The sequence below is a fragment of the Phyllobates terribilis genome, unplaced genomic scaffold (assembly GCF_046119375.1).
Source record: "Phyllobates terribilis strain yellow unplaced genomic scaffold, ASM4611937v1 Scaffold_5__5_contigs__length_657084704, whole genome shotgun sequence".
Classification (NCBI taxonomy): Eukaryota; Metazoa; Chordata; class Amphibia; order Anura; family Dendrobatidae; genus Phyllobates; species Phyllobates terribilis.
This window is the reverse complement of record NW_027362765.1, coordinates 621,857,366-621,884,288: the sequence shown is the minus strand read 5'-3', so window position 1 is coordinate 621,884,288 and position 26,923 is coordinate 621,857,366. Positions and strand designations below refer to the sequence as shown.

The following is a 26,923-nucleotide window of genomic DNA, read 5'->3' as shown; positions in this document are numbered from 1 at the left end:
CTTTATTCTAGGTTATGTTACATTTTCACATAGGACCCCTTGTTCGAAAGGAGCTTCTGAACTCTCTCGTCCATTGAATTTGTCAGGTTTTGGATGGTTTCTGCTTCAATTGTTTTGCATGAGGACAGAATACCCTCCCAGAGCTGTTGCTTAGATGTGAACTGCCTCCCGCCATCATAGACACTCCTTTTGATGATGCTCCAGAGGTTCTGAATGGGGTAGAGGTCAGGGGAGCATGGGGGTCACACCATAAGTTTGTCCCCTTTTATGCCCAAATCAGCCAGAGATGCAGATGTTTTATGTGCAGCATGAGATGGTGCATTATCATGCAAAAAAATGATCTTGCTGTGAAATACACGGTTCTTCTTCTTGAACCATGGCAGGAAGTGCTGTTTGAGAAAATCCACATACATTATGGAGTTCATCTTTAGCGCCTTCAGGGATCCTAAAGGGGCCGACAATCTCTCTCCCCATGATTCCAGCCCAAAACATTACTCCACCTCCTCCTTGTTAGCCCCGTAGCCGTGTTTGCATGGGGTGTCCATCAACCAGCCATCCTCCACTCCATCCATCTGGACCATCGAGCGCTGCACGGCACTCATCCGTGAACAAAACAGTTTTGAAATCAGTCTTCATGTATTGTTTGGCCCACTGGAGCCATTTCTGCTTGTGTGCAGTGGATAGAGGAGGTCGACAGGATGGCTTACGCACAGCTGCAAACCTCTGAAGGACTCTGCATCTTGTTGTTCGGGGGACGTTGGAGGCACCAGCAGCTTCAAAAACTTGTCTGCTGCTATGACAAGGCTTTTTTGCCGCTGCTCTTTTAACCTGACGTAATTGCCTGTAGGAAAGAGTCCTCAATTTGCCCTTATCAGCACGCACACGTGTGTACTGTGAATCAGCTACATACTTCTTGATTGCCAAGACACTTCATCCTGATCATCGCACAATGTTGATTGTAGTCATGCCTTGACCTAAACACTCCACAATTTGTTGCTTCTCAGCAGCCGACACATCCTTTTTCTTTCCCATTTTGGCAGAAAATGTAGGCTGCTTAATAATGTGAGACAGCCTTCTTAAGTAGTCTTGCCTTTCATTGGACACACCTGCCAAACTAATTAGCACAGGTGTCTGCAATTGCTTACAGTGATATAAAGAGCCCTGACACACATCACCATCAATGAGTTTAACTGACAAACAAACAAATTCTTCCCTTATCACTCCTAAACACTTTTTGCATAATAATTTGGAACAGAGTGTACATGTGCTTTTCCACAAAACACCAGTGGTTCACGTAGTGAATCTTACAGTTCTAACTTGCCAACCGTGGTCTGTATGGAGTTGTTCAATAAAGGGCCCAAAATTAAGATAACATAGATGGGAGAGGTCTCTATGAATAGGAATTCCTAAGTATTTGATACCCTGTGAGGGCCAGGCAAAGGGAAAGTTGGACTGGATGGAATCCTATATGGATTTGGGGAGGGAGACATCGAGGGCCTCAGACTTCGCTGCATTGATTTTAAAATTTGACCATGCAACAAAGTGATCTATTTCAGCCATAACAGCATGGATGGATATATGTGATTAAGTGATATATACTAGGACATCATCAGCAAATAGAGAGCACTTGTACTCGGTGCCTCCCACCTCAATCCACCTAATATTGGGGTTATGGCGAATTGATGAGTACAGGTGCTCCGTCACTAGGATGTATAAGAGAGGGGACAGAGGACATCCCTGCCTTGTCCCATTGGTGATTGTGAAAGGTGATGAAAATGTTCTGACGCACCCCCTGGGCCTTGGGACACCCGGAGCCGGACCCTTTTTGGTGGATGCTGGTGGTTGTAGTCTTCGTGGCGGCGACCCGGTTCCGTGGCTCAGGGTGGTCAAACCAGTGGCGGAACTATTTATGTGGTTTTGATGTTTAAATGTCCGACTACGCCACCCGTGGATTGCGGTCAGAGTGAACCGCCGCTGCAGGGCAGACCGCTGAGGCTGGTGTTGTGGGTGCAGCAGAGCGTAGCATAACTCCCCACGGGAGGAGTATAGCCTCAGGGCAGTGTATGCGGAGGATGGGGGTGATGGTGCAGGGCAGCAGCAGTAACGACACGGAGTCAGTGATGTAGTCCAGGGCCTTTACTCACAGTTCTTATTATCCAGACCACGTCTGCAGGTAACGGCTGCCCACGTCGTACGGTGCTCACCAGGTGAGGGGCTCAGACAACTCCCAGATAACTTTGGAGCGCTTCACAGGACCCCCTTTGTGTGTCCTTTGTCTGGCCTTTCTTACCAACGCTTCTGTCCGGCTGCCTCGGGCCTCCTCTTGGTAAACTTGGCACCAGTTTCCCTGACCCTATGTGGTGCCTTCCTAGCGGGTGTAGCGAGGGGCTGCGCCACATAAAATGTCACAGCCTCCGGTTTCTAGCTGAGGGTCGTTTCCCGCCTCCACTAGTTTCAGGGACCGGTCTCCCCCTTTGGCCTGACCCCTCTACGCAGGTGGATTCTGGCGTGCGGTGGCGACTCGCCCGTCCGCAACCCTGGGATCTCTTCGTTCCTCGTTCCTGGAGCCTTCTCCGCTCCTCTTCCTTCCTTCTCCCTCTTCCAGGCCTGGGCCTGTGTTACTAGGCCCGCCTCCGGAGCAGAGCTCATGCAGAGCCCCTGCTCCCTGTCACTTCTGCTCACACTTCTCTGCACTGAACTAATATGGTGCCCACCTTTTATACGCCCTTATCAATGCACCCAGGAACTGCTTCCTCCCTGCTCCTGCACTACAGGGTTCCCCTTCCTCAGTGTTCCCTCCCCCCACTCCAGCCAGGGTCAGTGACTGTCGTGCCCATCTCAGGGGCATATTGGTCGCCCTGCCCCACGGCAATGTGGTGTAATGCATGCAGGTGTCGGGGTCCTGATCCACACTCCATCCTTACCTGAGAGTGAGATATCACACCTCTGGGTGAGGTGCAATACCTCTGTAGCAACCGAGCCCTAAGGGTGCTACAGTTCCATTTATCTTCAGCCTAGGTGACGTATTGTGATACAGGGCCGTGATTTTGGCTATAAAAGGGTCCCCTAGACCCCTACCCCAAGCTTTTTAAGAGAATCATATATGGCGTGCCAGGAGACTCTATGGAATGCTTTCTCAGCATCCAACGAGAGTATCTAATTACAAATTTTTAACTGCATCTAGCCCAGGAAATACTTTGTGCCTAGTAGCAGTGTCTGCTAGTCAGCGGATTATCCTGGCTGTTAAGCAAGCTACACCACCTGTAGTTTGGACACTTAATTTTTTCAAAGGAAATGCTTCGGGACCACGGGATACTCAGTGAAGAGCATCAGGAGGCACCCCAAGGCATAGGGGCTGGGACTGGCAGTAGGATGCCTTGCGGTGGACAGCCGAGCTCGATCCTTATAAAAGCTTTTTAACTGCAGCAGCTTTAGTGGACGCTACTGGAGCTGGAATTACGCGGCTGCTGGCATGAGACTTGCCCTCCAATAGATCCTTGTAAATGGATTTAAAGTGTATTCATTCAAATTAGAGACAATTTAAATTAAAAAGCTTAGAGCTGCCTCCACCACAGGGGGGCTTGCTCGACCCACCAGCGGACAGGCACCAGTATTGGGAGAGGGGGGCTGGCTGTCAGGGTTCACCGCGGCTCTGGCACAAACCCGGCGACATGGAGGTGGCACGGGCAGGAGCGGACTGAACGTGTCGGCTTCTCACTTTTTGGATTTTAGAAGGGCATGACATGCCTATATCTGTGTCTCCCCCTCCTTTTACTCCTCCACCTCTTTTCTTTTCGCATGACTATATGTACTTGTCACTTTTCCATGTGTTAGTTGTGTCTTCTGAGCAGTTTGTCAGCTTTTGGACACCTTTGAAGGTGTTTTCTATGTGTTTCTATGTGTTTTTGTTTGCCTGCCATTGGTTTTAACGGTGTTCGAAGGTGTTCGACGAACAGTTCGACGAACAGTTCGGCGAACACACGGGTGTTCGACGAACCGAACCGAACTCGAACACTACGGGGGTGGCTCAACACTAGTGATGAGCTATGTTGGTTTGGCGCCAGACATAACATTTACCTTGGTGGCCAAAAAGTTCAATTTTGGTGTCATCTGACCACAGCACCTTCCCCTTGTAATGGTGTTGCAGCCTCTGTGGGGTTTCAGAAAAGGTGTGTATAATATACTGACAGACCACTTTACACTTAGATTGTACACAAGTGGACTTCCTTTCACTAAACATGTTACTTATGAAGGTAATTGCTCTCACCAGGAATTTTTAAGGGCTTCATAGCAAAAGGGGAGACTACATATGCACATGCCAATATTTAGTTATTTGATCCCATTAATTTAATTAATGCCTAGATTATTCTCACTGCACTAACTTAAGACTATTTACTGCTGATGCATCACAGACACAGATTCCCTGTAAGCACTAGTCAACAGATGAAACTTTCAACTTAAATGGAGTTTGTCAGCACAATGACCATTCCAACTAATGAAATATTTAATGAAATATTTAAACACAGGTTATAATGTAACAAAATGGGTTAAATGCCTAGGGGGTAAATACTTTCGCAAGCCACTTAGGGACCCACTGGATGATAAATACACACAGATTATGTGTAGACGCAGGCATTCAAAAACAACAGGTTTTCAAGCAGAAACCACTTTCAGGCTGCGTGCCCACTATGCGTTTTTCAAGCGTTTTTACCGCGGAATTTCCGCAGCGAAAATGCTTAAAAAACGCTTGGTAATAAGTGCCCCATGGTCCCCAATGATAATCCGTATGTGCTGTGCACATGCTGCGGAAATTTCTGCTGCGGATTATCATTGAGGAAAAATCCGCAGCATGTCCATTAATTTTGCGGACACGCAGCGTAATTGCCGCCATTGACTTGCATTGAATCGCTTAACATCCGCATGACTACATGTGCCCATCCGCATATCATGCGGTTCAATGTGTGGATGGTACCCGGGTCTGGAGACAGGTCACGCGACCGCTGATGTTGGCGGTTGCGTGACCTGTCACGTGACTAAATGACGTCATGGCAGGTCCTTTCACACCACCACGTCCCATACAACAGACCAGACGTAGCGGAGAAAACACCAGGGGCCATCGGAAGGTACAGTAAGTATAATCCTTATTTTTTACCATTCTTATTCTTTTTTTTTAACTATTACTTGGTCACACTATATAAATCAATGCCGGTTGCATGGATTTATATAGTGTGAACAAGGTGTCCAGCACTTTTCCAAGTGATGCTAAAATCGCTTGGAAAAGCGCTTGATAACCCGCATGTAGAAATGCATGCAAAGACTATTCACAAACGCTTCTACCTGGCGGGAAAAACGCATGGAAAATCCACATGCGTTTTTCCTGACAGGGAGAAGTGGAAAAAATATGCAGCATTTCTGCATCGTGGGCACTTAGGCTCATGAAACATTTTGGAGTAGTTTCTCTCTTCCTAAAGCATTTCCTGGAGTGGCTTTGGAAAGTTGTCCTAGAATTTTTTTTCTATAGCGTTTTTGCAGACCCTGAGCAGATTCCATCAGAATGCACTTCAAAGAAGTGACATGCATTTTCTTTTTTTTCCCACCAGGCTCTTTTCAAAACTCAGGCTTTGTGCACACAGAATTTTTCTAGGAGTTTCTGAAGCAGAACCAGAGAAAAATTCACAAAAATTTTCCTCAAAATTTCCTCAAAAACGTTGTTTCTGCTTTAAAAAATAAATAAATAAATAAGCAAAAATACTTTGTATGCACATAGCTTTAAAGTGAAAAAAAAACACACTCAAAAAAGCCCTACATATAAACAGCAAAGATGTTAATCATGTTAATAATGAGTGAATAGGAAGAGTCTTTCAAGTGTTTTTAAGGTTTTTTTTTTGGCTTTTTTTTCTAGAACAGATACTAAATGCACACATAATTGCTGACATTTATTTGCTGAACCAGCAATTTCCCCCCAGATTGCCTCCAGCTAGCCAGACTCTACTGTACAGTGGAAACTCTCCAAATCCTCCTCAAAAACATCTCAAAAACGTGGAGGTTATGCTTATTTTCTGCTCCGAAAACTTTGCAAAAAGACTGAGTGAACATACCCTTATAGTGTTAGGCACACATCAGTTTTCATGCATGTGGCAATGATGGTCAGATGCTGCTATTTCCCCTTTTACGGCTGGCCACGGACACAGTCATAGCCTGAAGCATTCACTTGTTCAGTGCCAAAACGCGTAGCTTTATGCATTTCAGTACTTTTTTTTTGGATGTACTTACTTTTTCTCAGTCACTATTTTATTATTTCTAAGCAGCAGCACTTTTAAAGATCAATTGCTCTAGAGTGGGCCTGCACAATATATGGCCGCATGTGGCCCACCAAAGGATTTCTTGTGGCCAGCTTCCCGTATCCAAATATATTCGCATCTTATAGATGAGAATACACTTGAATGCCAGAAGACAAGGGCAGAGAAGCGCTTGTCAGCTCCGCTCCACGACTTCATCACACTGCTGCGGACACCATAGTGCCACAGAGGAAGCGAAGACAGCAGAGAAGTTGGACTGCAAGAGTTCCATGAAGGAGCCAAAGACTAAATGTCATATTATTGCATTACCTGACATTGCAATTAATCGCTGTACAAAGCTTGGTGAATTATTCATATACTGATGGTAGCTTTGGTGATGTATTCATGTACTGATGGTGGTTCTGAGACAGTATTCCTGTACTGACAATGGTTCAGAGTCTGCATTCTTGTACTAACTGTGGTTCTGAGGCAGCATTCATGTACTGAAGATGGTTCTTGGTGATGGATTCATGTACTAACGGTAGTTCTAATCTTTAACACATATTGAAATTCATAATTGCTATATTTAAACAAAAAAAATTCTCAAAGCTTGGAGTTTTGATATGGTTACTGTGGCATCCATCTTAGAAATGATATTACATCTATTTTATGTATAATGTTGCAACACAATAGTTTTATGTTTGAATTTCCAAAAATATACTAGCCTTCAGACTATTTTTGAACATTATGTTTTAGTCTGAAAGTTTCTATTTGAAGCCTTGAAACTTACAAACACATTGTCCAGCTCACATAAGCAAGGTTTGAAACACACAACCCCCCCCCCATGGCAGTATACACATGATGTTAATTAGATGCTTGAAATGTAGCCTATAAGACGTTAAATAGAAATGAATATTCAACTACGCAGAGGATTGAATTATTATGAACCAATCAGTAGTATGATGATATGTTAATACAAACAATGAGATGCTTACATTTTTTGCATCTTATTTCCTTGTTATGTCCAAAAAGACTCTATATAAATATGTATTAACATCTCTAATAAACAGGAAATCTTGTTATAAGGAAAACTGGTTTGTAACGTCATTCCCTGCGTCGACGGCATTCGTCTATGACAAAAGGCTGATCCATGCACGGCTGGTCCCAATAGTTGTCGTGACATTACTATGAGAAGGATTTGGATGGTTCCTGCACAGTTTCTGCTCCAAAAACTCAGCGTAACTTAGGGTGTGTTGTCATTGTTTTTTTTTTTTCAGCAGAAATTCTCTAAATCAGTTCTGGTGATGTATTCATCTACTGATGGCGGTTCTGATGATCTAATCTTGTAAGTTTTTAAAATTGTGGACCTTGGGATTGGTTCAGGATGACAATGTGGCCCTTGGACCCCAAAAAATGTGCATCCCTGCTCTAGGTGGCTATAAGTAACCTTCTGAAAAGCTCATTTGAAAGCACACGCTGCCCAAAATTACAAATAGAAAAGCCATGAGACCCTCCGTAGTTGCGTACCTGTTTAGGAATCATTCTTGCTTCTTGAGACATGTATGAAATATTGAAAACACCATAATGTTTGGCAACAGTTGGGGTGACAGAGAGGGATATACCCCAAAGCAGATTTGAACGCAGTTCCAAGATGGAAACAGTTTCTGGAGATACGGAGATTGTTTGCTCGCCAAGAATTGAATGTGAAAGTGGAGAGCGCACCTATATTTAAGAAAAAACAAAAAACTTGTCACAGACAATCATGACAGAAATTGTAACAAAGATATATATAATGACATTTAATATAGTCAAAGACAAATAAAAAAGGGTTGTCCGTGACATTATTTTAATTCAGAGGTTTGCAGATGATAAAAAATAACAGCCTCAGCTATACTCACCTTCCCAGCTCTAGCACTGCCTCTGCGTCGCTGCTCCGGTCTTTGTTGACAGACTGCAGCATTAGATGTTATTAATATACTATAGTTACTGTAGTTACATCCAGACACTGAGAAATATGGATCTGCAAATGCCGACAGCATAAGCTGCAGAGTCCATTGACTGGCTGCAGTAGTCATATGATCTGTTGTCATGAAATCACTGCTGCAGCCTGTCAACCAACAGCAGAGCAGCCAACCAGTATCTAACACCCCTCACACGAATCACGGCGTCTGTGATTACATCATGCTGCTCTCACATTACATAGCAAAAACCTGTTGACAGGTGACAGACTCTCTTTTCAGTATTTAAATGTGTTTTTGCCAAATTATTTTGTGGCAAATAAGGTAAAAGTATTGGATGCAATAGCTAGGGGTTGTTTCTACAGATAAGATAACATTTTATTAATTAACTATGTAGAAATACATTGAATTTAATATAATAATATTTTAGTCCCTTAAAGTATTAACTAGAATGACAATTTGATCCTGAAATCTTTATGTATAAAATAGAAAATCTGTGTGTGCAAGCCCGTTGAATACAAAACCACATTTTTCACTTGATTTAAGTGAAATTTTGCATAGCTCATCTTTAAAACCAGACTAAAAGTACTGCAAACATTAAAACTCGAAATCTCCCCCCCCCTTCATGAGATTTGCCCACTCCACCCACCCCGAATTTAGGCTCTATAGCAATAAAGCAGAAGATGGGTGTCTGTGTGTTGAATGCCCAAAGGGTCCTAAAGAATTAAAGACACAGTGCCCAAAGAGTCGCTCTTAAAAGGGGCAGCAACTATATAGTCGCTGAGATCTGAGTTACCAGTGAGTGAGTTTAGGACACTCACTACATGGTTATCCTGCCATGCAAGCATCTCTGTAATTGCTGTTGCACTCATGACCTTTTCTTGTGAATCATTTTCTTTGGGTGGACGCTACTTTTAGTACTGCTGTACATAGGATAATGGCTATTTTTTGGTTTATATTTCTTCTATTTTATTGTGGCAGTATGTTATTTCACATGTGCAGCAAGGTATAGTATACTGCACTATTATGTGCACTCTGACTCTTAGGAGTGTTGGCTTCATTGTTCTATATTTATATGTGAAGATGATTAAGTGAAGTTATTACAAAAAAAGTACAGTACAATAGTTTATTACACATTTAATAGCTTTTCATACTGTATATTGGGGTATTTGTTATTAATAAAGTTAATTTTTCTTATTTAAAAACACTTAAAAAAATTGTTGTGGTTTTTGGGGGTCTGGAAAGGATTAATAGCATTTCAATTCATTTTAATGGGGAAATTTATTTTGATTCAAGAGCTAATTGAGTTAAGAGCTCAGTCACAGAACAAATTAAACTTGTAAGTCAAGGTATTACTGTACTCACTGTATGCGTTCTACACCATTGTCTAAATACCAAAGGTCGGTATGTGACCAGTCTCACTCCCGATACTGGAGGAGTGCTGGCTTCTATGTGGCTCTCTGCACTAATTCAGCCTCCAGTAGCTGGAAAATTCTGTTTTCACAGGTTCTAGCATACAGGGATTTCCGTTCACACGCTTCACTATACGACATCTGGCTTTTTTGTGTCTGTAAGGGCTCTTTCACACGTCCGTGTTTCCAGTACGTGTGGTAACAGTTTCCACATGTACTGGAGACACTGACACATGCAGACTCATTCAAATCTATGGGTCTGCGCACATGTCAGTGTGTTTCCACGGACCATGTGTCCGTGTGCTCCACACGCTGACATGTTTGTTTTTTTGTGGATGCACGGTCCGCAAAAGTGTCTCACGCTGAACACACACGGATGACACCCATGTGTCATCAATGTGACATGTACCGGCGCCTGGGAATCAGCGGTACAGTTAGCGCTGTTCCAAGCGCTGGGTGCTGAACATTGCCCTCATCATGGTTCCCTCGCGGCGCTGCGATCAGTACCAGCAGGGACAATGATGAGTAGTAGTAGTCTGCTCCCGTAGTGTCCCTTTGTAAAAATAAGAATAAAATAATAAAATCCATATACAGTGGGTACGGAAAGTATTCAGACCCCTTTAAATTTTTCACTCTTTGCTTAATTGCAGCCATTTGGTAAATTCTAAAAAGTTCATTTTTTTTCTCAGGACCCAGCCTATTTTGACCCTAAAGACCTTGGCATTTTTGTCAATTCTGACCAGTGTCCCTTTACGAAGTAAAAACTCTGGAACACTTCAACGGATTCTAGCGATTCTGAGATTGTTTTTTCGTGACATTTTGGGCTTCGTGTTAGTATTAAATTTAGGTCGATAATATTTGCATTTATTTGTGAAAAAATCAAAAATATGGGAAAAATTGTGAAAATTTCGAAACTTTCAAATTTTGAATTTTTATTCTGCTAAACCAGAGAGTGATGTGACACAAAATAGTTAATAAATAACATTTCCCACATGTCTACTTTACATCAGCACAATTTTGGAAAAAAAAAAAATTTTGGTAGGAAGTTTGAAGGGTTCAAAGTTCATCATAAATTTATCTTTTTTCCAGCAAAATTTACAAAACCATTTTTTTTAGTGACCACATCACATTTGAAGTCCCTTTGAGGGGTGTACATGACAGAAAGCACCCAAAAGTGACACCATTCCAAAAACTGCACCCCTCAAGCTACTCAAAACTACATTCAAGAAGATTATTAACCCTTCAGGTGCATCACAGGAACTAAAGCAACATGGAAGAAAAAAATGAACATTTTAATTTTTCTAACAAAAATTTTCTTTTAGCCTAAATTTTTTAATTTTCCCATGGGTAACAGGATAAAATGCATCCTAAAATTTGTTGGGCAATTTCTCCTGAGTACACTGATACCTCATATGTGGTCATAAACCACTGTTTGGGCGCACGGCAGGGCTCAGAAGGGAAGGAGCGCTATTTCACTTTTTGAATGGAAAATTAGCTCCGAAAGTCAAATTGCGCTCCTTCCCTTCAGAGCCCTGCCATGCGCCCAAACAGTGGTTTATGACCACATATGAGGTATCGGTGTACTCAGGAGAAATTGCCCAACAAATTTTTAGGATGCATTTTATCATGTTACCCATGTGAAAATTAAAAAATTTAGGCTAAAAGAAAATTTTTGTGAAAAAAAAGTACTTTTTTGTTTTCACAGATCAATTTGTGAAGCACCTGGGGGTTTAAAGTGATGACTATGCATCTAGATAACTTCCCTGTGGGATCTAGTTTCCAAGACGGGGTCACTTGTGGGGGAGCTACAATGTTTAGGCACATCAGGGGCTCTCCAAACGCAACATGGTGTCCGCTAACAATTTGAGCCGATTTTCCATTCAATTTGGTAGCGGACACCATGTCGCGTTTGGAGAGCCCCTGATGTGCCTAAACAGTGGAGCTCCCCCACAAGTGACCCCATTTTGGAAACTAGACCCCCCCAAGGCACCTATCTAGATGCATAGTGAGCAATTGGAACCCCCAGGTGCTTCACAAATTAATCCGTAAAAATAAAAAAGTGCTTTTTTTTCCACTTTTTCATTTTTACTAAGTGACCCCATTTTGGAAACTAGACCCCCCAAGGAACTTATCTAGATGCATAGTGAGCACCCCCATGTGCTTCACAAATTGTGTAGTGTATGTCAGGTTGGTGTGCGGTGTGGTATAGTGTAGTGTATACACCACACACACACAACCTCACATACACTACAACACACACACCAACCTGACATAGCCTCCTCAGCTGAATACGCCCTAGACTGGGATGAGCGGGCCTGCTGCTACCTGTGATCACCGTACACCGGCGGTCAGAAGGAGAGCAGCAGCCGATGGATGAAGATGTGGGAGAGGGAATGGAGGGAGCGGTAGGAAATTGGACTGGGGTGGAGGGGGGGGTGGTAGGGGATGGAGGGGGGTGGTAGGGGGAGTCGGGGGCTAAGTGGGGGCTGAAATCGGACAAGGGAGGAAATAATTACCGGCGGTGACAGCGGCGGCGGATCGCTGGCGGCGGTGGATCGCTGGCGGCGGGGGTCGCTGGCGGGTCTCTGGCAGGTCTCTGGCGGATCTGGGGTCAACGTTGGATGTGGGTAATCAAACTTCTCAGCTTCCACAGAGGGGAAAGCTGGGCAGTTTGATTAGCCATAGTGAACATCCTCCTCCATATCTGATTGGAGGGCTAGCGTCACATGGACACTAGCCCCAATCAGATCTTGGGGGGGGGGGACAGAGGTGACACTCCCCCCAGCCAATGGCTGATGCTATAAGCATCAGGCCATGCCCAGATTTAAATATTTCACCAATTTTCATTGGTGAAATATTTAATTCATTCCGATTGGCAGTTTCACTAAAAGTGAAAATGAAACTGCCAATTGGAGGGGTCCCAATCACGGGGGGTCAATCCACCCCCCGTGGGGTCAACTTCAGGATGTCCAGTTGCAGTAGCAACTGTGACACCTGAGCGACCCCGCTCGCAGGCGCTGCAAGGGCGCGATCCCTCCATGTCACAGACGCTGTGACACGGGTCAGGAAGGAACTGATTTCCATGTCACAGACGCTGTGACACGGGTCGGGAAGGGGTTAAAGTACACTCTGCACCCCATCTTGACTGAAAAAAAAACAGAAATGTACAAATTTTTGCAAATTTATTAAAAAAGAAAAACTGAAATATCACATGGTCATAAGTTTTCAGACCCTTTGCTCCGACACTCATATTTAAGTCACATGCTGTCTTAATGTGATCGTTATGTTGGTGTGGGTCGCTACGATTACAGGGACACCAAATATGTCAGTGTTATTTGCTGATTTGTGATGTTTATTATTTTTTAAAACAATGCATTAAAAATGACAAATGTTTTTCCATTATTAAGTGCTTTTCATTATTATTTTTTTGGTAATTTTATAGGATACAAAAAATCTCTTATTCCCCTTCTAAAATATAAGTGCATACATAATACTGATAGAAATACACTGCTATGTAGAATCTGCCTGTGGAGATAAAGCCTGCAATCCAGATCAAGTACACAAAATTCCCCCCATTACATCATAAGAGCTTGTAGCTCAGTAGCTTAAGCTCCTGCCTGTAATGTTAAAGTTGCGGAGACTCACAGAAAAAAAAACAAGATTACCAAATTCTATCTACATCATTGTGGGCTGTGGCTCCTGGATAGAGCAACAGCTTGCTAACACAGATGCGAGTTCAACACCTGGGGAAACCCAATCACAGGTCGGAGAAGTAGTGACTAATACAATTTAATTTATGCAGAGAGCAGCCTCGCCCCCAGAGGAGGAGGTCCTATGGAGCAATGAAGAGAGGCGAGTATAGAAGCCAGGACAAAAGCTCTGACGTGCCAGAACGAGGGACTGAGCCCTCAAATCAGGACAGTCCCACTGAATAAGGAACTGTTGGGAGCTATGTTACTGCAGTAAACTAGTGTTTTTTTAATGGAGATGTCAGTGACCCTGGAGAGATTTAAAAAATGGGCAGCTTACAAAGTAGTTAGTACATATAAATCCTTAGTATAATGTATAAAACACTTCCAATCCTATTACTTAAATCTACAGTTTCATGGAAGCTGCTCCATCTGGTTTTCAGGCTCTATAAGTGTTAAAGCTCACACAACCTCATAAGGTCAGTGGTTCTACCTTTAATTATCAACCTTTTAATGTGGATAAGACCCTATTACACTCTTACATTTCTTTACAGAAGAATAAAACCTGTATGTACAGTGGGAAAAAAAAGTATTTAGTCAGAGGCCTGTAATTGACATCATAGGTAGACATCAACTATGAGAGACAAAATGAGAAAACAAATCCTGAAAATCACATTGTCTGATTTGGAAAGAATTTTTTTTCAAATTTTGGTGGAAAATAAGTATTTGGTCAATTACAAACAAGCAAGATTTCTGGCTCTCACAGAACTGTAACTTCTTCTTTACGAGGCTCATCTGTCCTCCACTCATTACCTGTAGTACTGGCACCTGTTTGAACTTGTTATCAGTATAAAAGACACCTGTGCCCAACCTCAAACAGTCACACTCCAAACTCCACTATGGTGAAGACCAAAGAGCTGTCGAAGGACACCAGAAACAAAATTGTAGCCCTGCACCAGGCTGCGAAGACTGAATGATAATCTCCCTCGATCAGGGGCTCCACACAAGATCTCACCCTGTGGGGTCAAAATGATCTGAAAAACGGTGAGCAAAAATCCCAGAACCACACGGGGGGACCTAGTGAATGACCTGCAGAGAGCTGGGACCAACGTTACACAGGCTACCATCAGTAACACACTACTCCGCCAGGGACTCAGATCCTGCAGTGCCAGACGTGTCCCCCTGCTTAAGCCATTACGTGTCCGGGTCCATCTGAAGTTTGCTAGAGAGCATTTGGATGATGTCATATGGTCAGATGAAACCAAAGTAGAACTGTTTGGTAGAAACACAACTTGTTGTGTTTGGAGAAGAAAGAATGCTGAGTTGCATCCAAAGAACACCATACCTACTGTGAAGCATGGGGGTGGCAACATCATGCTTTGGGGTTGTTTCTCTGCCAAGGGACCAGGGCGACTGATCCGTGAACATGAAAGAATGAATGGGGCCATGTATCATGAGATTTTGAGTGCAAACCTCCTTCAATCAGCAAGGGCATTGAAGATGAAACGTGGCTGGGTCTTTCAGCATGACAATGATCCCAAGCACACCGCCAGGGCAACGAAGGAGTGGCTTCGTAAGAAGCATTTCAAGGTCCTGGAGTGGCCTAGCCAGTCTGCAGATCTAAACCCTATAGAAAACCTTTGGAGGGAGTAGAAAGTCTGTGTTGCCCAGCGACAGCCCCAAAACATCACTGCTCTAGACGAGATCTGCATGGAGGAATGGGAGAACATACCAGCAACAGTGTGTGCCAACCTTGTGAAGACTTACAGAAAACGTTTGACCTCTGTCATTGCCAACAAAAGATATATAACAAAGTATTGAGATGAACTTTTGTAATTGACCAAATACTTATTTTCCACCAAAATTTGAAAAAACATTTCTTTCCAAATCAGACAATGTGACTTTCAAGATTTGTTTTCTCATTTTGTCTCTCATAGTTGAGGTCTACCTATGATGTCAATTACAGGCCTCTCTCATCTTTGTAAGTGGGAGAACTTGCACAATTGGTGGCTGACTAAATACTTTTTTTCCCCACTGTATACCGCACAGTGAACCATGCAATTTTTTTTTATAAAAACAATAACTGAATTTCTGTTTTGTGTTCATTCTGCATCTAAAAAATCAGAATAAAAAGTGATCAAAAAAATGTTAAGTGCCCCAAAATGGTAACAAAAAATCTTCAACTCGTCCCCCAAAAAATAAGCCCTCACATGACTTGTAAAAGATCTACAGCTCTCAGAATATGGCAACGAACAAAACTATTTTTATATATATATATATATATATATATATATATATATATATATATATATATATATATATATATATATATATATATATATATATATATATATATATATACATATATATATATATATATATACATATATATATATATATATATATACATACATACATACATACATACATATACATAAAAAGCAATTTTACTGTGTGATAGTAGCTAAAAAAAGACATTTGTGATAAACCTGCACCACCCGTTTTAAATAAATTGAATATGTGTAAATATACTTATCTGTGTATTTACATAAAACTATATGAAAGAGAACAATATAGATTAGATATATGCATGTATACACACTGCTCAAAAAAAGTAAAGGGAACACTCAAATAACACATCCTAGATCTGAATGAATGAAATATTCTCATTGAATACTTTGTTCTGTACAAAGTTGAATGTGCTGACAACAAAATCACACAAAAATCATCAATGGAAATCAAATTTATTAACCAATGGAGGCCTGGATTTGGAGTCACCCCCAAAATTAAAGTGGAAAAACACACTACAGGCTGATCCAACTTTGATGTAATGTCCTTAAAACAAGTCAAAATGAGGCTCAGTATTGTGTGTGGCCTCCACGTGCCAGTATGACCTCCCTGCAATGCCTGGGCATGCTCCTGATGAGGTTGCGGATGGTCTCCTGTGGGATCTCCTCCCAGACCTGGACTAAAGCATCCGCCAACTCCTGGACAGTCTGTGGTGCAACGTGATATTGGTGGATGGAGCGAGACATGATGTCCCAGATGTGCTCAATCAGATTCAGGTCTGGGGAACGAGAGGGCCAGTCCATAGCTTCAATGCCTTCATCTTGCAGGAACTGCTGACACTCTCCAGCCACATGAGGTCTGGCATTGTCCTGCATTAGGAGGAACCCAGGGCCAACCGCACCAGCATATGGTCTCACAAGGGGTCTGAGGATCTCATCTCGGTACCTAATGGCAGTCAGGCTACGTCTGGCAAGCACATGGAGGGCTGTGCGGCCCTCCAAAGAAATGCCACCCCACACCATTACTGACCCACTGCCAAACCGGTCATTCTGAAGGATGTTGCAGGCAGCAGATCGCTCTCCACGGCGTCTCCAGACTCTGTCATGTCTGTCACATGTGCTCAGTGTGAACTACTTTCATCTGTGAAAAGCACAGGGCGCCAGTGGCGACTTTACCAATCCTGGTGATCTGTGGCAAATGCCAAGCGTCCTGCACGGTGTTGGGCTGTGAGCACAACCCCCATATGTGGACGTTGGGCCCTCATACCACCCTTATGGAGTCGGTATCTAACCGTTTGTGCAGACACATGCACATTTGTGGCCTGCTGGAGGTCATTTTGCAGGGCTCTGGCAGTGTTCCTCCTTGCACAAAGGCGGAGGTAGCAGTCCTGCTGCTGGGATGTTGCCCTCCTACGGCCCCCTCCACGTCTCCTGGTGTACTGGCCTGCCTCCTGGTAGCGCCTCCAGCCTCTGGACACTACGCTGACAGACACAGCAAACCTTCTTGCCACAGCTCGCACTGAGGTGCCATCCTGGATGAGCTGCACTACCTGAGCAACTTCTGTGGGTTGTAGAGTTCGTCTCATGCTACCACGTGTGTGTAAGCACAATCAACATTCAAAAGTGACCCAAACATCAGCCAGAAACCACCTGCAGAACCATTCCTTTATTGAGTGTGTCTTGATAATTGCCAATAATTTCCATCTATTGTCTATTCCATTTGCACAACAGCATGTGAAATTGATTGTCAATCAGTGTTGCTTCCTAAGTGGACAGTTTGATTTCACAGAAGTTTGATTTACTTGGAGTTATATTCTGTTGTTTAAGTGTTCCCTTTATTTTTTGAGCAGTGTAATATTATCAATACAATATACATACACACACCTATATATTATACACAGGATATTTAGATCTACTATAGTCTCAAATTAGATAGTTTTCATTACACAGTATTCATATGTCAGGGGTAATGCAGGGGACCTGTGACAGCTCTATCACCACTGTGGCTGTGATTGAGGTGTAGAGATTGGTGTTGCACTTCTACATATGAGAGGACCAGGATCAGTGCTCTGTCATTTCCAGGGCAGAAATCTGCTTGGGCAGATACTAACAGCCAATGAGTGTGCAGTGGGAGAGCAGAAGGCTGGGCTGGACACGGAGGCCAATGCTACATCTGGTTGTGAGTTTAGAAATAAAAGCCGAGGAAGCTGCCTAGTCTGGACAGCCACATATAAATAAACTGGGTTCAGGCACTGAAGTGAAATTCAGGAGGAACGAAAAGCAGAAACAAAATGTATAGGGGTGTTGTATATAACAATACAGCACAGATTAGCTTAAAAAATTTGGGAGTTTTAGGGTCGGACAACCTTTTTAAGGGTTTTGGGGGCTGCGTTTGATTACTTATGAGGGGTCTCACTGCCAAAAGGGTAAGATTACATTAGCCACATGGCTATGACCATTGATAATATGTGCTGACTTTGTGAGGTTGCATTTTGTCTAATCGACAGATATGTGTACTCAAGATATTTGGGGATGTTTTAATGTGCAACCTCCTGATATCTTTACTTACCTGTTTAGTGAGATTAACCCTCTATATACCGTATTTTTCGGACTATAAGACGCACTTTTTTCCTCCAAAATTTTGGAGCAAAATGGGGGGTGCGTCTTATAGTCCGAATGTTGGGGGGGTGTATATTTATGTGTGGTGTGGGGGGAGCGGTATCGTTGGAGGAGCGGGACACAGGAGGCAGCAGCCGCCTACTGCAGCCTACACTGTCCCCGCTGCTAAAGAAAATTAATATTCACAGCTCCCCACACCCATGGGGCGTGGGGAGCACTGAATATTCATGCTCCTTAATAGCGGTATACAGTGTATTCATGCCCTTTAATGAGCGGGCACAGGAGATAGCCGGCAGCAGTAGCAGCTGCAGTGCGGCTCCGCTATGTGCCGGCTAAGAAGGAGAGTGAAGTCTCTGCTCCCCGCGCACACAGTCCCGGCGTGGGGAGCAGTGACTTCCGGCAGCTGATCTCTCCTTGTGAGCCGCGCATGGCAGTGACGTCATGCGCGGCTCACATGGAGAGATCAGTGCAGGCAGACAGGACGCAGCGCTGGAGGAGAGAAGAAAGGTGTGTTTATTTTTTTTAATGTGCAGCATGATGGGGATTAGGGGGACCATGCATACTAGGACAGGGATTAGGGGTGCCATGCATACCAGGACAGGGATTAGGGGTGCCATGCATACCAGGACAGGGATGATGGGTGCCAAGCATACCAGGACAGGGATTAGGGGTGCCATGCATACCAGGATAGGGATTAGGGGTGCCATGCATACCAGGACAGGCATTAGGGGTGCCATGCATAACAGGACAGGGATGATAGGTGCCATGCATACCAGGATAGGGATTATGGGTGCCATGCATACCAGGACAGGGATGATGGGTGCCATGCATACTAGGATAGGGATTAGGGGTGCCATGCATACCAGGACAGGGATGAGGGGTGCCATGCATACTAGGACAGGGATGAGGGGTGCCATGCATATCAGGATAGGTATGAGGGGTGCCATGCATACCAGGATAAGGATGAGGGGTGCCATGCATACCAGGATGGAGGGATGCCAGGCATACCAGGATGGGGATGAGGACCACGTATAAAAGGAAGGGGGGCGGCATATATACCAGGATGGGGGATATTGTCAGAATTTGGGGACATTACCCCTATACCAGTGTCAGCGGAAGACCCCCCTCCCCCTTAAATGTGCATCATGACCACATTTTTTGCTTAAATTTTTATTTTTTTTATTTTCCTCCTCTAAAACCTAGGTGCGTCTTATGGTCCGGTGCGTCTAATAGTCCAAAAAATACGGTACTTAGCAATTGTTTTCTTCTTTATTTTTATTGCTTATTTCTGGGTTATTTGCATTTCTCTGTTTTTATTGTTCGTGTATTTTTGATGAACCACCCATTCCAATCCATCAATGTTTTTAATATTTGAGCCATGTTAAGTATATGAATAACATTTTTTTTACTTTTCCAATTAAACTCCTTTGCGACCACGGTTAGAGTGGTACCCAAACCGCAAGATGGCCAAGTTAATAATTGATGGGTTTACACATGGGTTCATGATTCCACATTTTTCAGGTGAAGGATGTATATGGGTTAAGAATTTAAAATCTGTGGAGCTGCACCCTGAGGTGGTAGAAAGGAAATTGTTAAAGGAATTAGTAGAAGGTAGCGTGGCAGGCCCCTTTAAGGAGCAGCCATTTGTGAATTTTCGTCTATCTCCTCTGGGTGTAGTTCCAAAGAAAGAGCCGAATGCTTTCAGGTTGATTCACCACTTGTCTTGCCCATATGGTACCTCCTTGAACGATAGTGTAAGTACTGTTACAAACACATCTTTTGATAAGGCTGTAGAGATAGGCAGGAATTTCGGGCCAGGGGCATTAATGGCTAAGGCAGATATTGAATCAGCCTTTAGGTTATTGCCAATACATCCTAGCGGTTTTAATTCACTGGGTTTTCAGTTTAACAGGTTTTTCTATGTAGATAAATGCTTGCCCATGGGGTGCTCAGTGTCTTGTTTTTTTATTTTGAGGCCTTTTCATCCTTTATAGAGTGGATTACAGAACTGCAGTGCATGAAAGGCGGTATAGAGCACTACTTAGATGATTTTTTGTTTATAGGTCCTTGTGATTCATTAGTGTGTGCTGAGCTTCTGGCTATGTTTCCGTTGATTTGTGAGCAGTTTGGCATCCCACTGGCAAAGGAAAAAGCAGTTTACCCAACCAATTGTTTAGAATACTTGGGTATAGTGATTGATACAGATAAGGGTGAGTTTAGGTTACCGTTAGCTAAGATTGTTAAATGTAAGGAAGCGTTGTTAGCGTAGATAAGTAGGAAGAAAGTGACAGTGAAGGAGGTGGAATCTTTGCTAGGGCTTTTAGCTTCTGCGTCTAGAATAATGCCTATGGGCAGAGTATTTTGCAGACGCTTATCGGCACATATTGCAGGAATTAGGAGTCCGGTATTTCATGTTCAGGTTACCAAGGAGGTAAGGAAAAAATCTAGAGGTTTGGTTGGAGTCCTTAGAATCATTTAATGGTCAGACTCTGTGGGGTAAGCCTTTTATCACGATAGAGGAGTTGAAGTTGTACAGGCATGCGGCCCCTGAATCGGGTTTTGGTGTTTTTTGGGATGGGAAGTAGTGTGCGGGCCAATGGCATTGGGCATGACACAAGAATGGGGTGTTGAATAATGTGGTGTTGCTAGAACTGTTTACTATTTTAGTGGTTATAGTAGCCTGGGGTAGTCAGCTAGCTAATAGGAATATCATTAAACCCAGTAGGAAAGGGGTAGTCCTTGCCGTTGACTGTTTGTCATATAAATGTGGTTTGGTAGTTAGAATTCTTAGGCATCTAGTACTGCTTTGTTTAAATTGGAATATTTGACTGAAGGTGGTACAGGTTGATAATAGTGATTCTTCAGTCGCTGTTTCGCTTCCTCATTTTTAGTTCGAGAGATTCTTCAGTCTCGCCCCAGGCACCCAGGAGAGAGGAGTGGATTGTCCGGAGTATCTCTGGGGATTGATTTGGTCAGGTTAATGAAGCGGTTACAGCGGTCCATGGATGGTTCTACATGGAAAGGTTATTTGTCGGCCGGGGTTTCATTGGTTAAATTTTGTAGGAGTATGAAACTAGACGCTAATAAATGTTCAGAGCAGTCTGTTTTATTTTTCATATTATCGCTTTTTGACAGAGGGCTCATTTATTCCACAATAGTGAAAACATTATCTGGTGTGTCATTTTTTATGAGGGTTATAGGTCAGAAGGCATGTAATGATTATTTCTTGATTAAACAAGTATTAAAGGGTTACAAGAAGGAGAAGGTAGTTTGTGATGGCAGATGCCAGATTTATCCTGAAATGTTAAATTTATGTACAGTTTCCTTCTCATGCTATTACGATAACTATGAAGCCCTCTTATTCTGCACAGCAGCTGCGCTATTGTTTTTTGGCGCTCTGCGCATAGGAGAGCTATTGTCGAGGGACAGAAACGGTAATGAAGGTTTGGCTTTTCAACACGTTACAGTAAAAAAGGGGATAGTAGTAATTTATATTGCCAAATCCAAAACTGATCAAGAAGGTAAGGGTACTTCTTTAAAACTGCAGTGTTTAGCAGGTAAAGGTATCTACCGGTTTGTTTAGTAAAACATTATTTAAGGTTACATCCCGCGGTAGGGAAGAAGTTTTTACTTCATCGGTCTGATAAGCCGTTCACTCAGTTCCAATTCAGAAGTATTTTGAATAAATGTTTGTCAAAATTGAATGTGGGAAGTAAATATTTCTCCACTCATTCTTTCAGGATTGGTGCTACGACAGAGGTTGCCAGACTGGGTTTGAGTGTGAATTTAATTAAAAAGCTGGGGAGATGGAGTTCAGGATGTTATCGTGTGTATATCCGGAAGTGATGTGTACTAATGTCCCCTTTGTTTCTAGTTTTTGTAGGAATAACAGTATGGATTCTGGGTTATTCTTTCGTGCACTGGATGGAGTGGAGAGCGCAGCAGCAGTACTATGGTCCGAACCTGTCTGTGTATGCCAATAACGTAAGGATTTGTAGGTTTGAAATTAGGGGACAAAGATGGGAAAGACTGTTGGAGCAAGCTGCCCTGAAGGGTGAAAGATCTCCATCCCCAGATATAATCATCGTGCACTTAGGAGGGAATGGTATTGGTAAATTGGGTACAGTGGATTTGCTATTCCAAATGAAAAAGTTTATTTGAGTTGAAAAAATTGTTTTTTGGTGTCAGAATTATATTATCCGAGATCGTATCCCGTCTAGTGTGGGTAAAATCTATGGATTTGAAATTTTGCGACAAAATACGTAAAAGGGTGAATAGATCCATGAATAAATTTATGCCATCGATTGGAGAACTTTCTTTTCGGCACGTTGACTTGGAGGGAGGTTTGCAGGCCTATTTAGGAGTGATTGGATCCAGCTATCTGACATAGGTAACGACATCTTCAACTTGGATCTAAAAGCAATGGTAGAGTTGGCCCTGGGTGGGGCGGGGCCATGCTTGCCTGCTTAATCCAGGCAAGATGGCCGGGTGGGGTTAGTCATTCAGGGAACCGAATGGACAGCAAGTTATAGGTAATGTAAATGGGCTTGAGCTTTGGCTAAGCTGCGGTTGTTATTATGTTATTACTTGAAGTTTTGGGTTTTTACCTGTATTAAACGATTTTTAATAAAGGCCCTGGCCAATTAATTTTCCAGCAAGTCAACGTGTGTCGGTGTGTTTTTTGGTTAAACAAGAGGTAAGGTTAAGGTATGTAACTATGCATTGTAATGCCATGACAGACCTGGACCTTTACGAGTGGAGCATTTGGCATTATCATGCATGTGCTCTATTAAAATAGTTCACATTATGCATTAACAAATATTTATTAATGGATGACAGGTTGTCTGCCAATCAAAAATAATTCAATCATGCAGGTCTTTCCTTTATATTAAAGAAATAGCAGCCCGAGTTCCGAAACAAATAAGTTTAGGAAGCTAGAAAAGTGTGCTCAACATAAAAACTAACTCAAATTACCCATGTCTTTTTACTTTCAGCCTTTTTACACAATAAACAACAAAGTTGTCATAATTAATAAATCAGTAAATGGCATTACGGAAGTTTTTATTTGCTCTGGCTTTAATAAAAGCAAGGGCAAATAGGTGCAGTGTATAATATACAAAGCACCCTGGCCAAACGGGAATAAAAAAAATTTGTATACGTGTTTTATGCTAAAGAATTAATTTGGCCGTCGTAAGAACCTTGCCGACTTTGCTATGTAGGTTCCAAGGACTAAATATCGCTGGACTTATTTCATTGCATGTCACTACGGGTTATCTGTATATTGTTTTTGGGTGTTATTGCTGTTGCACAAATACACTATTTGCATTAAAGAAACCGGTCTCTGATTCTTCATTGCCCCACGCTACCAGAATCCTCGAGTTCCTACAATAGTATTACATAAGGCTTCCCAGACGTAGTCTCCAAGCCACGTGCCTTCCAAGGCCACTGGTATCTCAAACACAGGGATCCAGCTCCTCCCTTCCAGGCTAGTGGAGTCCCACACAGGGACCAGGCCACTCCAGGCCTCACCAGGCCACTCTCTCTCTGACTCTGTTTCAAAACCACCAGGATTTATATATCCTTCTGTGCACACAGTACCTGTGATGATGTCATCCCATTCCTTAGGGACCTACCATCTGTCATTGTCACTAACTTCGTCAAGTCACATTTCCGAGTCGTAACCTTGTCAGACCTCCCCCCGCTCCAAGCGGTCAGTCGTAACCTTGTCAGACCTCCCCCCGCTCCCAGCGGTCAATACAGCAGTGTGACTTACTTGCCCTTGTATCTACGGTCAGGTCTGACTTCGTGCTGTCCTGTACTCTATTGGGTCATTTGTATGGGCCTCTCAGACCTGAGTTACTGGAGGTCTCACTACCTCTAAACCCACACCCACTATCCTCAGGATATCTTGAAAGGTCTCTAACTTCTACTGTAGCCGTCCTATTATTTGAAGTCCTCTTTCTGTCTGGTCTCACAATTTATAGACGGCTGCCATCTTCTGATGCTCAGACGATGCTGTCTTTCCATTCGCAGTCTGGCGAGTTTCAACTGTTCTACCTCTCGCAGGTAGATCACTCGGTACTCCATCAGCATACGTATATTTGCAAGATTTTCTTCCGTTCCGATAGCGGAGAATGACACCATGCCGTCTTCATCTGATATCCAGTCCTGACGATCACGTGGACTGCTTACTTTCATCACACCAGACTTCTTTACCATCATTTGCATGGTTTGGCCATTTCTCCCAATGAGCTTTCTTACCAAAGCATGAGGCACCCGGATGACTTCTTCCCGCAGACTTTGAGCTTTTCTCACAAGCTCCAGTTGTCTAATGGCTTGTCCCGTCTTCAACCAGACAAACCGCTTCGTGCGAATACATCGCCAGTGCATGTCACTTAGGATAGCCACCCTCTTCACTGTGACTTCGGTTGTGGACAGGACCACCAGCTGTTTAGCTTCTGAGGTCGAGTACACCTTACAGGCTCCCACGGCCTTCTTGAACTCTTCATGCACTGACTCTCTGGTGCATTCTTCTCTCAAATCTTCGGGTACATCTATGAGGCTCTTGTACCGAGACGTTTCTGTCTCACCCGTGGTCTCCAAGTCATCATCTGGCTCAGGTTTCAGGGACAACTGACTTTCAGCTTCTTCACCCTGTATGCTTCCCCTGAGCTGACTCACAGCTATGAACTCAAGAATTCTCATCTTGACCACTTCCATTTCATACTTATCTTCTTTTGACACTCTCTCAGCTCTCCTCAGGTCCACCTTCTCATGGTATAAAGGATTAAGCGCAACTTGTTTGCTGTTATGCTCGCGCCCGGACTGACTGGCGTGAGCGTGATTAGTGATCCCACTGTACCAATAACCGAGGAGTGCCTGGAGGGACGTAACTAAGTATCAACTCGGTCCGACCAAGGTCACACGGCGGCTCAGTCAACTCCGCGAACCAGGGAGGAACCAAAGGGACCAGGTGCTACTCCAGGTCAGACCCCGGTCACAGCTGTTGACCCACACCGGGGAATGCAGGAACAGGCAGGTTAGGCTGGTATACAGACAGGTGGGTACTGGCTGGCACGGCTGGTATGAAGACAGGTGGGTATTGGCAGGTACGGCTGGTATGCAGACATGTGGGCACTGACAGGTAGGAACGCAGGTAGGATAGGGACCAGTTCAGACTGGGACACAGGAACGGAGCCTCAGGTGCGGTGGACAGCAGAGCAGAGCGAAACTGCAGATGCGGTGAACAAGCAGAGCAAAACCGCAGGTGCGGTGAGCAAGCAGAGCGTAGCAAAACCACAGGTGCGGAGAACAAGCAGAGCGGAGCAAAACCGCAGGTGCGGTGAGCAAGCAGAGCGGAGCAAAACCGCAGGTGCGGTGAGCAAGCAGAGCGGAGCAAAACCGCAGGTGCGGTGAACAAGCAGAGCGGAGCAAAACCGCAGGTGCGGTGAACAAGCAGAGCAGAGCAAAACCGCAGGTGCTGTGAACAAGCAGAGCGGAACCGCAGGTGCGGTGAACAAGCAGAGCAGAACAGACCAGAAGGTGCAGGCAGACAGGACAGGGCTCTGTTGACATAGAACAGACTGGAAAATACAGGAAGATGGTTAGAACACAGGAGGTAGATACGGAGGAAGGGAAAGGGGAAAAGCAGAATCAGATACACACAAGGTACTTACAATGAAGTAGCGAGTGGACACAAAACTCACAAACAGAAGTACAGAGACAACGAGTTGGAGTTAGGTGCAGGTTCAGACACTGCAGGAAAAGGGAAGGTTCGGACATAGAGACAAACAGGTAACGGGCTAGGACACTGTTCAGACAGGAACTGAACCGGGAACAAGATACAGGAAAGAGCCTGGGAACTCAGCCCCCAGGGTGGCGGAAACAGACTAGAAGTCACAGGTACAGGTAGAGGCCCTGGATACTCAGCCCCCAGGATGGCGGACAGACTAGAGTCAGGACAGGACCTGGCAGCTCACAGTTGCACAGAACAGACTGTAAGAAAGTGTTGCTCAGGCACCTCCTACTGGGTGGAGGGGGTTTAAGTATCCAGTGACTCACAGCAATAGGCTGGGGACGCATTAGGACTGTGCACACAGTAGCTATAAGAAACAAGCAGAAAGCCGCGCCGACGCCCTAAGCAATCAGACAAGAGACATGGACAGAGCAGGTACTGGAGCAAAGAGTGCAGCATGGACTGACAGGTAAGATTGCGGTCTTGCATGGTGGGAGGTGGTGCACCATGCAAGCACGCCGCCAGGGATGTTACATTTGCCCTTTTCCTTCTCCAAGGAGGCCTTATTCACTGATGGGTACTTTACCAGGTGACCTTTGAGCTCGACACCTTCTTCCTCTAGCTCAGCTACTCGCCTCTCAGCAACCCATCTCTGAAGCTCTTCCTGCTTCAACTGCTCCTTTATCAGCAGAATTCTCACAGACCTCTCTGTCTCCAATGCGCCCACTCTGCTCTCGACAGCCAGTCTCTCAAGCTTCTCTTGCTTCAAATGGGCTTGTAACGTCTCTTTGAGCTCCTTGATCTCGGCTCTTACATCCACCGAATCATCCAAGCTCGCATTATTCGAAGAGGCATTTGCTTCATACCTCCCTTCTCCGATAAGACGCCTCCATCCTGCAAATTCTATCCTTAAGGCACGTCTCTGCCCTCTGGAGATCACCGCA

At 44.0% G+C, this 26,923-nt stretch overlaps 1 protein-coding gene across 1 annotated transcript in view; it reads right to left on the bottom strand.

The window, feature by feature from the left end:
• TMEM132A (transmembrane protein 132A) overlaps window positions 1-26,923 on the bottom strand; it is a 279,841-nt gene that overhangs the window by 48,293 nt on the left and 204,625 nt on the right. The window contains exon 10 of the mRNA XM_073686115.1: window positions 7,806-8,000. Within this exon, the coding sequence (XP_073542216.1) occupies window positions 7,806-8,000 (195 nt within the window). The remainder of the gene's footprint in view (window positions 1-7,805; window positions 8,001-26,923) is intronic.